A 12,091-nucleotide genomic window follows, 5' to 3' on the forward strand; every position below is an offset into this window, starting at 1 on the left:
ATTATGAAAGAAAATAGGTTTTTTACTACATCGTTTTATTATGTATGTATGTATGTGTTTTTAAGGAATCATTTATTTATTTTAGAAAAAGAGAGAGCACTAGTGAGTTTGGGGGCAGAGAGAGAGAGAGAGACAAGCAGACTCCCCGATGAGTGGGGAGCATGACTCAGGGCTCCATCCCAGAACCCTTAAATCATGACTGGAGCTGAAATCAAGAGTCAGATGATCAACCTACTGAGCCAACAGGCACCCTGCTGTATCATTTTAAAGGGATGCACTGGAAACATGGTCTTATGCACTCAAAATAATTGAAAGTAAACTTAGTTTAGCAAAATGAATATTCAAATATTTGTTAAAAAATAAATTATTCATATAAATCTTTTAGACTACTGACCAGCACTTTTGTTTCCCTCGTTTATTCTAAGAGAGTCTTTTTAAATTCTGAGGGAATATTCTATAAACATTTTAAAATTTAAATTCAATTAATTAACATATAATGTATTATGGATTTCAGAGGTACAGGCCTGTGATTCATCAGTCTTATATAGCACCCAGTACTCATTACATCACATGCCCTACTTAATGTCCATCACCCAGCCACCCCTTCCCTCCATCCCACTGCCCTCCAGCAACCTTCATTTTGTTTCCTATGTTCAAGAGTCTCTTACGGTTTGTCTCTGTCTCTGGTTTTATCTTGTTTTATTTTTTCCTTTCTTTCTCTATGATCTTCTGCCTGCTTATTAAATTCCTCATATCAGTGAGATCATATGATAATTGTCTTTCTCTGATTGACTTATTTCACTTAGCATAATACCCTGTAATTCCATCCATGTCATTGCAAATGGTGTGATTTTTTTTTGATGACTGAGTAATATTCCATTGTGTATGTATAGATATATATGCGTGTATACACACACACGTATCTTTTTTATCCATTCATCTGCCGGTGGACATCTGGGCTCTTTCCATAGTTTGGCCATCGTGGACATTGCTGCTATAAACACTGGGGTGCATGTGCCCACTACATTTGTATCTTTGGGGCAGATATCCAATAGTGTAATTGCTGGGTCATAAGGTAGCCTATTTACTTTTAATTTTTGTTTTAAGATTTTATTTATTTACTTGACAGAGATCACAAGTAGGCAGAGAGGCAGACAGAGAGAGAGGAAGGGAAGCAGACTCCCTGCCGAGCAGAGAGCCCGATGCAGGGCTCGATCCCCAGGACCCTGAGATCATGACCTGAGCCGAGGGCAGAAGTTTAACCCACTGATCCACCCAGGCGCCCCAAGGTAGCCTATTTTCAACTTTTTGAGGAACTCCGTACTGTTTTCCAGAGTGGCTGCACCAGCTTGCATTCCCACCAACAGTGTAGGAGGGTTCCCCTTTCTCCACATCCTTCCCAACTCCTGTCATTTCCAGACTTGTTAATTTTAGCCATTCTGACTGGTGTGAGGTGGTATCTCACTGTGGTTTTGATTTGTATTTCCCTGATGCCGAGTGATATTGAGCATTTTTTCGTGTGTCTGTTAGCCAAGACTAAGTTCTAGTTTTAACTCTCGGAAAAATAATGACTCTGTGTGTCTATAAAAAAGTCAGTTTTCACTTATACTCATAAGCACTGGACATTAATGCTTTATATCTTAGAGGACTGATGTATAAGAGAAAATTCTCTCACAGTTGCAATCCCTGAGTACTATTAAGTTACATTTCACATCATTTCTATTTATGAATAGTGATGAAAACCATAAAATTCTAATGTCATTACTCTGCCTAGGTAGTTTAGATTAAATGGAACATTCACAGGTTCTTATTGCCCAGGTACCCATAATCATTCGTGTCTTTCTTCCGACTAACTTTTCTGATTGGCTGGTGGGTCCTTAATTATCAGAAGGTAGCGATGGATTCTGAGGAATCATTGGGAGTAATTGCAGTGTATGTAGCTTTGTTGTAGCTGGAGCTGGAGGATGGCGCACGATACACATACCTTGGGTTTTCAAATCAAATCTATTAGAGACTCTTATTTTTCCTATTTGGAATGCAGCTTTAACATTGTGATACAAGATAGTGGTGCAACATGTTTTCCTCTTTATAGCCAACCCTTTAAAAGGGATGAAGAGATTCATTTGTGTAGCAAGCAACCATTATTGGTATGTTTTGTATAATAATTTGTTTTATACATTGTGGGTTATTTCCTAAATTACCCTTATGATTAAATACACATTAAGAGCAAATGAAATTCTCTGACTTTGTTTTTTAACGGAAGAACTCTCCTACGAAAATTATTTCTTCTGGAGATACTCTGAAATTATTAGACAAATAATTGGTAGTTGCTATTATAATTTGAAGGGTTTATTTAATGTGGAATGTGTGACTATTGTAAAGATATATGCATATATCATGGTGTTCCTGTAGGCTAGTTTGAAATCTCTTTCATGCCATAAAATGTCTCCCTTCCATACTAACTAATACCATCTATCCACTTGTTAAATGCCAGATCTTATAATAATCTTTCGTAGTGCAAACCTGGTACAACACAAAATTGATTGCAGAAATTATGCAATCAAGTTATTAATCCCTTGAAAACAAATATAAAAGGTTACAGGACAAGGGCAGGGTTTTTAATTTTTTCCTTATAACTCTGTGTTGTTTTCCATAACATTAACTCTGTTAATGTTAATGTGTTGTTGATTGTATTGGAGAACTAGTTTGTCATAGCCTTCTTGCCGAGATTTTCAGTGAGTTTGTTTAGCTGGTACTCACCATTTGAGTTAGTAGGTAGACAAATGAAGGATGATAGAACATTTTGTGGAACTGAAGTAATTAGATAGGACTTCCAATTAGTATTTTGCTCATAAAATAATTATAGTTCAAGGCCAGCAATATGTTAATAGTGGCCATTTTCTGTAGATTAGGATTTCAAGAGTTAAGGGAGTAGTTTTGACTTTGTTTCCCCCAAACATGGTCATAGAATCACTGCATTTTTTCCTCCTATATTTTTGTTGCATTGGTATCACCTTCCTCTCATGTCTTTGTTTCCTAATGCAGATATTGTTTCTGGAATGAGACTTTGAAAGGGGTTACTGAAAGAAGGGAAGCCCTATGGATTCCAAGTCTTCTGTGAAGGTTTACACATGAGTTTATTTATCTGTTTATTTTTAAAGATTTTAATGATTTGACAGAGAGAAACAGCGAGAGAGAGAGAACACCAGCAGGGGAATCAGGAGAGGGAGAGGCAGGCTCCGCACCGAGCAGCAAGTAGAGAGCCCCATGTGGGGCTTGATCCCAGGACCTGTGGATTGTGACCTGAACCGAAGGCAGATGCTTAATGACTGAGCCACACAGGCACCCCTACACTTGAGTTTATTTAAAGTATAATTATCTTTTATTATTTCTGGCTCAGTTTAAGATGCTACCAGAATTATTTCAAGATGATGAGAAGGCCATCAGTCCAACGTCAGCCACCTCATCAGGACGCACACCCCTCACCCGCACTCCAGCAAAGCCCACCAAAGGCAGACCCGGCCAGACAGCCAAAGAGCACAAGAAAACAGTGGGGCACCAGGTGAGTTCAGGGAACTGCCATTGCAGGGCTCCTTCCACTCAAGCTCAGTTGAAGCCCCAGGTTTTCCTCTGTCAGCCCCCCAGGTGGGGTCCTCAGGTGGGGAGAGGCTAGAGCTCTCACTATGAGAATATGTAACACCTACTGTTCCTCTCCACCCAGCTTTAGACCCATGACTCTGCTTAAACCTTTCCCAAAATAATTTCCTCTAGGTCTTGATTCTTGGAGTACATATCCTCCCTGGCAGACCACTGCTGCCCTTGGTTTGTCCTCTGGTTGTTTCCTCTCTGGATTTGTACAGAGCAGCAGCTCCCTCAGAGCTGGAGCAGAGCCCTCTCCTTTCTTTGAAGTCCTCGGCTCTGTGGGCCTTGGGAAATACTGCACTCACTCATAGTGCCTGAACAAGGCTGGGGGCTCGGGATGAGAAGCCAGTCAGAGGGTGAACCGTGTGCCCAGGTGAAATAGGAAGCAGGGCCTGACACAGGTGCAAAGCCTCTCGGCTTGACCTTGTGTCCCTGATGGCAGCCATGCTGGCTGTCCTCTCCCATCCTCCCGCTCATTACCTGTGCTCTTGGAAGTCACCTGCTACTTTTTTGGTCTCTTGTGGCAGAATTCCCAGTGTGCAGGATAAGTGGACTTAATATTCTTCAAGTAAGGTTATATTTTTAGTCAAAATTTTGAGTTCACAACAGGAAGCTATAGGAGCCTATGTTAAAGGAGTGGGGTGAGCTCTGATGTAAATGATGGACTTTGGGGGACTGTGATTTGTCAGAGCAGGTTCACCAGTTTTAACAAATGTGCCACTCTGTTGGGGGTACTCATAATGGGGGAGTTGGTTCCTGCAAGGGGGCAGGGGCTTATGGAAAAATCTTTCTTCAGTTAATGTTGCTGTGAACCTAAAACAGCTCTAAGAAGATAAGTCTGTGGAAAGGGGTGGCTGGGAAAAGTGGTGGGAGGAGAACAAATGTATATTTAGTAGAATAAGCATATAAATGGCAGAATTTAAGCAGATTTTAACTTAAAGCCCCACTTCTGAGGTTGGGTCAAGTTCATAGGAGGCAAAATCATTGCCAAATCTCCAGTAGTGTCATTGGAAAAATATTTTAAATTGTTTTTACAATATCGATTTTGATAAAACCTTGATGACTCTTTTTTTGTTTTGTTTTTTGTATAGTTCCGAAACTCCCTTCACCTGCTAATGGAGACCCTCAATGCCACTACCCCTCACTATGTGCGCTGCATTAAGCCCAATGACTTCAAGTTTCCATTCACGTAAGTGTTTCTCAGCTACTGAATTAGAAAGCATCCAAGTCTTATAAGGATTCCCATACTAACAGAAGGAAAAAATTATTTGGGTAAATCATGTTTTATAGAGGGAAATCACTAGTTAATAGATATTTTGGGGTTTTTTTTGTTGTTTTAGTTTTCATTTCCTTTGGAGAATATGATAATAAAATAGCAGCTGGCCTTTTGAAGATTTTTAAAAGTTGAGGTCAACCAGGCATTTCTAGTTTGACTTTCTGTTTAGAATCTACTTTAATTCAAGATCTTTCTGGGCTTTTGCTTATTTGGGCATTAGTTAAAACCAGAGCCCTGTGGAATAAGGCTGCCTTGGTGAAGGTTCACAGTTCTCTCTGCTACTTTCCAGCTGTTGAAACCCTCAGAGTCTGTCTACTATTACCAACTGTCTTGCCCTACATCAAATATCATGTATGAGGGGAAAGTTTTTTTTTTCCCTCAAAATGGACATTTTTCTCTAATTTTAAAAGTAATGCACATGCATTGTAAAAACAGTTTTTAAAAAATATAAAATAGCATAAAAAATTGAAAAACGTTCATGATACACTGAGATTACTGGTATTAACTCATATACATCCTTCTTGACCAACCAACATCCCTTCTTTCCCTGCTGTGGTATGTGGGTATGTGTGTGTGTGAGAGAGAGAGACACTAATCAGAGGGGCTTGTGCTGTAATTGTGGTTTTGTGTCTGCTTTTAACTCAATAAATTGTGGATGTTTTACAAGTTAGTAAATAAAAATCCACATCATCATTTTAATGACTACATAGTTCTCATTGTATAGATATGCTATCATTTATTTAAATTATTCCCTAAATGATGACCATTTAAGGTTATTCCCACTATGATATGATAAGTATATTTTGCCAAACATTCTTATATATTTGCCTAATTATCTTCTCAGGATAATCTATTTCTAGAAGGGGAATTTGTAGGTCAGATTAGGCACATTTACCAAAGGTTGTAACTCCCACTCCCACTGCATAGGGAATGAGGACTCATTTTCCTACACCCTGCCAATCCTGCCCTCTGAGATTCTGCCTTAGATGCAGGGGCAGTTATGAAAGACTTATATCCTCCTGATTGCCAAGAAGCCCTTTCTGGAGGCAATGGGAGGCAGAAAAAGCATCCACCGCCTGGGCGGGCCACTCTCCTGGACAACCTTAGGGGCTATTACCTTCCATCAGCCAACGCCATCTCCTACGGCCAACAGAACACTTGAGAGGACAGCACAGCACAATGCTTGGATAGGGTGCTCAGGGATTAACTGGGGGAGTACAAGGAGTGATCATTCAGCAAGGGCAGGACTTGCTACTTCCTCTCTTAGTGTCAGTGTAATGTTCAGATGCCATTTGTCTAGACTAAAATAAACATAAAGTATATAAGATATAGTACAAAATGAAAATAATTGTTATTGGTGTAGACACTATAAATCCTTTGTATGTACCCACAAAGTTGAATAGAACTTTTAGAACAGCAATATTAAAAAAAAATAATTGGATGAGGTGTATTTAATTTGTTCTTAGAGAAATCTCCAGAGTTGGCCAGTCTTTATTCTAAGGAAGCTATATATGGTGAGCTAAAGAAACAAGAGAACAGCTCACCAGCAAGCCATTTAATAAATAAGAGCAAAGTGTTGAGGAGTTTTAGGGTTCTTAAAATATGCCCAGTGGTATTTGTTACAGGTGTGTGGTGTGAACTACGGATCCTATTTATGGCTCTGCTCTTTATTTTACTGCTAATTGTCTCCTCTCCCCAGAGTTTGCCGTTGTGATCTCTGCTCCAACTTTTGAATGCTTTCTTTTTTAATTTCTCCATTTGGCTCTTTACAAAAGAGTTTGCTCTCTGGACTGAGGAGGGTAATTTGTGGCTGCAGCCAAGCTTCTTTGTGTGTCACTGATGTTCCCTTTTACACGTAGGTTTGATGAGAAGAGGGCGGTGCAACAGCTGAGAGCATGTGGTGTCCTGGAAACCATCCGCATCAGTGCAGCGGGCTTCCCCTCACGGTGAGCGCCACCGGTTTCATATGGAAGGGACCCTCTGGGAGAGAGTCTTACCTCTTCCGGTAAGCTGATGGGAATTGTTTTCATACAGGTGGACCTACCAAGAATTTTTCAGCCGCTACCGTGTCCTAATGAAGCAAAAGGATGTGCTGAGTGACAGAAAGCAAACATGCAAGAATGTGTTAGAGAAACTGATATTGGTAAGAAGGATTTTCATTTATCTTCATCTGAACAGATACTGGCCAAGGGCCTTGTGATTGTAAGGTTTGACAGCCCTGGGAAATCCAAATACCACTAATCCAGATTATTTGGAGTTGGGAGGGTGGGGCCACACTGTCTCAGAGGTCAAGGCTCACTGTGCCTAAGATTCTAGACCTAGTGAGGGGGATGGTATACTTTCAGGAAACAGGACAGTGAGGTCTGGCGAGGTCTGGACCCAGACTTGAGACACACAACTTTTAGAGTTTGATCATTATCAATAAAAGTTCATCTCATACTTATTTATGGAAGATATCAGGCCAGATACTGTGTGATTAAGAAAAAGCAAGTCTTGTCCTAAGATAACATAGTCTATCTTGGAAATTCATGCATTTTAGAGATAAGTATAGTAAGGCTTAGTGTCTGTCAAATACTAAAGAAGTCACAGGAAGGCAAAGCCACATGTACTGTGGGAAGGAGGAACAATTTCATGGACGAGGCATGTTTTGAGTTAGGCCCTGAAGAATTGGTAAGATTGTATAAAAGCAGAAGGACATCCTAATAGGGAGCAAGGTGTGAAGAAGTAGGAAAGCATAGAATTTGCTCATAAAACAGTAAAGTGCTTTTTTGTTGTTGTTTTGTTGGTTTGTTTTTTTTTTCAGTATAAGATTGATACATGGAACAGTAGGGATTTGGTTAAGAAATATAGGTTGGTGTTTGAAAAGTCTTGTATGCCAAACTAGGGAGTTCTCAAACTTCAGAATGCATCAGAGTCACCTGGACGGCTTGTTAAACTACAGATTGCTGAGATAGCCTGCAGAATTTTTGATTCAGTAGGTCTGGGATGGGCCCAATAATATGCATTTCTAACAAGTTCCCACATGATGCTGATGCTGTTCTAAGGACTCCATTTTGAGAACAGGTACTCTAGTTCATGAAGAACTTAAGATTCATGAAAGGTTTTTTAAAGATTTTATTTATTTATTTAGCACAGAGAGAGAGAGAGAGAGAGAGAGAGAAAACACAAGCAGGGGGAGTGGGAGAGGGAGCAGCAGGCTCCCCACCAAGCAAGGAACCCAATGCGGGGCTCGGTCCCAGGACCCAGGGATCATGACCCCAGCCGAAGGCCATTGCCCCGTAAAAGTTTTTTTTTAAAAATATTTTCATTTGTTTTACACTAGTTTGAATGGATTACCTCACTTTGAGGTAATTAGTCCTAATTACTGACTATTAACTAAATGTAATATCTCTTCTTTGGTAATAATAACTTGTGTTTTCCTTTGGAAGAACTAAGGCCACTTTCTTAGTAATATGTAAAAGGAATCATGTTTTTGGGTTTGGACCAACTCCTTTCTAACCTAGGTTCAGATGGGAATGGAGAGCAGAAAGTAGGAACAATCCTACACCCAGACCATGATGTCCCCAGACCACACCAGGTCTGGCTCAGGGCTGTGCAGGGCGGTGTGCAGAGGAGGCTGCTGGTAGAGGGGAGCAGGGGTGGAGCAGGGAAGCTGAGATGGGATAGGGAGATGGAGAGGGGAACCACCTTCTAGCCCTGCTTCTGTCTCCAGCTATGCTTCCTATGTAAGCTTTATGCATTTAAATTAAAATAATTTTAGATGTTTTAGGTATATATGGGGATTTCTGATTTTTCTGGGTTTACATACAAGATAGGATGTTTACACTGTTTACACTAGAAAGCAATTTTCTTTGTTTTGCCTTATCAGATCATGGTGGTGATTATTATAAATAAATTCCATTCTTCTTTTGACATGAGCATGGTTAATAAGCTGCATCCTTCTAGATAAGGTGGATAAGAACGTAGTAGACGAAAAATAGCATGTGTGTCCGTGTTTACTGCTCTGCTCTGCTTGTAATCCAAAGTAGATGAGCTATACAAGTGATTATGTTCTTATAAAAGGAGTTTTAAAATTTGTAGAAGGATTTTAGATACATTTATAGGATTGTGTTTACATTCAGATATTGTTGATTAAAGACAACAGATAACTGTTGCAAATTTAACTCTTGATATGAGTATGTCAAGTTTTTGTTGTTTAATTCTTATTTTGCGTACATGGCTTTCTGCCTTATTCTTCATGCTGGTATTTTTGTCCCTTCAGCTTTCTCATGGAACATACAGCCTGATGTAATGCTTACAGCCTGAGTCAGTCAGAGCGAGTGTCAGCGTCTCCATTTCCTTGAGATACTTAAAATGCAAACACTCAAATTGCCTATAACCCACAACCAAGTGTTTGGCCAGAGATAATAATTCCAGGTAGAATGATTCTGGAAAATAATTCTTAAACTACAGTTTTCCTTAAAATCCCTTTTATTTGCTTGACTTGCATAGGATAAAAACATCTGGCTCCATTAGTTAATGGCGATATAGCCCAAGTTTTAGCTACTAGATTCATCCCTTTACTGATTCTGCTTTTAGACATATCTTTTTCTCTTTTAGAAGTTCATTTATATAGTCATCATTTCTACTTCTGAGTATACAATTTCTTCCACAAAACAGGACAAGGACAAATACCAGTTTGGTAAGACAAAGATCTTTTTCCGTGCTGGTCAAGTGGCCTACCTAGAAAAACTGAGAGCGGACAAGCTGCGGGCGGCCTGCATCCGGATCCAGAAGACTATCCGAGGCTGGCTGCTGCGAAAGAAGTACCTGCGCATGCGCAAGGCGGCCATCACCGTGCAGAGACATGTGCGAGGCTACCAGGCCCGATGGTAGGTCTCTGGGTCGCCCCTCCAGCCTGACTCACAGCCCCGGACCTTGGACAGCCCACCTGGTTCCTTGTCCAACCGAGGACAGTTTTCAGGGGTCTTCATGGTTGAAAGGCAGCACCCCACCTCTTCCTGTTTGAGAAAGGGACAGATTTACTCACAAGACAGTTAAATACCCTTATAAGTGCTTTAGATTCATCATCAAAAAATTACAAACTACTGCCTGCTCACGTCCTCCGATTTTTTTTTTTTTAACTTTTATGTGGGCTTGAAAAAATCATCTGTAAATTAACACAGTCATGAGTATGTGCTGGTTAACAATGATTCCACTGAAGAGTTTTCAGCAGCAATTAACTGAGGAGATCTGGAGGAGAATGAGACTTGAGTGTGATTTACGTATGGGGTAATTTTAATTTAGAACTATCAGTAGAGATGAATTAATGGTGAAGAACTTATGCCCAAACAGGTAGATGAGGGAGAAACATCACACATTAGCAATGGCTAGATGTAAGAAAGCTGGTGGTGATCAGTATGGGATTACTGTGGACAGCCAGTCAGCTGTGTAAAGGGGATATATCCTGGGGTAATGAGCACTATCCTAGAAAGAGAGAAGCTTTCTGAGCTTCATTTTCTTTACTGTAATATTGGGGAATGTGGGACATCCTACTTTTCTGGGTTAGGGAAGACTCAAATCAGAAAATGAATGCAAAACTATTTGGAGGAACTATAAATTGCCCTACAACTAAATGACTTAACATGTATAATAGTAGAATAATAACAATGGAGTTACTACTTATTCTGCTGAAGTTATTGGTCCTTTAAGTCTGTACAGAATGTAGTCTGGATTGTCTGGTTACTGACTCTGCACCTCTCTTTTCTTTGGCCAGCTATGCTAAGTTCCTGCGCAGAACCAAGGCAGCAACCATTATTCAGAAGTACTGGCGCATGTATATAATCCGCAGGAGATACAAGATAAGACGATCAGCCACTATTGTTCTTCAGTCTTATTTGCGAGGCTACTTGGCCAGAAATAGATATCGCAAGGTGAGGCATTATTTCTAACTTTGTTTATTCATTCCATTAACATTAATCAAATTCCATATCTGTACAAAATACCACAGGGGTTCCTGTGGACATAGAAACTGAATGGAGATAACTGACAATTGAAATATATTTTTAAATATTAAATAAGTACATATATTTATTTATTTTTAAATTTTAAAAGTAACATATAATGTATTGTTGGTTTCAGAGAAACAGGCCTGTGATCCTTCAGTCTTACTTAACACCCAGTGTTCATTACAACACATACCCTCCCCAGTGTCCATCACCCAGTTACACCATCCCTCACCACCCTCTCCCCTCCGGCAATCCTCAGTTTGTTTTCTGAGATTCAGAGTCTTATGGTTTGCCTCCCTATCTGGTTTTGTCCTGTTTCAAAGTACATGTATTTGTTAACAGGGTAGTGGAAAAAATACCTTCCTTTTCCCCTTTATCTGAGTAATTTGAAAAAAAAGTAACCAAACTGGTTTCCTGTGGCTGCTGTGATAAGTTACCAACAGCTTGGTGGCTCAAAATGACAGAAATGTGTTCTCTCAGAGTCCTGAGACCAGAAGTCTAAAATCAGTATCACTGGGCCAAAATCAAGACGTCAGTAGGGCTGTACTTCCTCCAGAGGCTCTAGCAGAGACTCCGTCTCTTGCCTCTTCCAGCTTCTGCCAGGTCACTGCTACTATCCCTTGTGTTTGTGGCCACATCACTCCAACTTCTGCCTCCATCCTCACATCATCTCCTCTGTGTGTCTAACTTTGCTTCTCTTATCTGTTTCTTCTGAGAATGCTCGTCATGGATTTGAGGCCCACCTGGATAATTCACGATAATCCCCCATCTCAAGACCCTTAATTTTTTTAAAAAGATTTTATTTATTTGAGAGAGATGGAGTGCAGAGAGAGCACAGGAGCAGGGGGAGGGAGAGGGCCAAGCAGGCTCCATGCTCAGCATGGAGCCCGAAAGCAGGTCTCGATCCCACAGCCCTGATCTCACAACCCTGAGATCACGACCTGAGCCAAAATCAAGAGTTGGAAGCCCAACTGGCTGAGCCACCTGGATGCCCCAAGATCCTTAATTTAGTCACATCTGCAAAGACCATTTTCCCCAAACGAGGTAATCTTTACGGGTTCCAGGGATGAGGACCTGATGTCCCTGGGGGCCTTTATTCAGCCGATTATGATGAGCTTTGAATAGGTAGAATATCTGACAGAGGGGTAGAAGATTGTACCAAGAATGAAACAGCCTTAGAAGAATT

General features: G+C 40.4%; 1 protein-coding gene across 7 annotated transcripts in view; it reads left to right on the forward strand.

Annotated features, from left to right (window-relative positions):
* The window catches only part of MYO5A (myosin VA), a 185,942-nt gene that overhangs the window by 114,354 nt on the left and 59,497 nt on the right, over positions 1-12,091 (forward strand). For all 7 annotated transcript variants that reach the window (XM_032856449.1, XM_032856451.1, XM_032856452.1 and 4 more), the window contains exons 15-20: positions 3,401-3,562; positions 4,734-4,831; positions 6,778-6,864; positions 6,953-7,061; positions 9,578-9,789; positions 10,674-10,830. In XM_032856449.1, coding sequence (XP_032712340.1) covers positions 3,401-3,562; positions 4,734-4,831; positions 6,778-6,864; positions 6,953-7,061; positions 9,578-9,789; positions 10,674-10,830 — 825 coding nt within the window. The remainder of the gene's footprint in view (positions 1-3,400; positions 3,563-4,733; positions 4,832-6,777; positions 6,865-6,952; positions 7,062-9,577; positions 9,790-10,673; positions 10,831-12,091) is intronic.

This window comes from Lontra canadensis, unplaced genomic scaffold (genome assembly GCF_010015895.1).
Source record: "Lontra canadensis isolate GAN:19392208 unplaced genomic scaffold, GSC_riverotter_1.0 scaffold12, whole genome shotgun sequence".
Taxonomy (NCBI): domain Eukaryota; kingdom Metazoa; phylum Chordata; class Mammalia; order Carnivora; family Mustelidae; genus Lontra; species Lontra canadensis.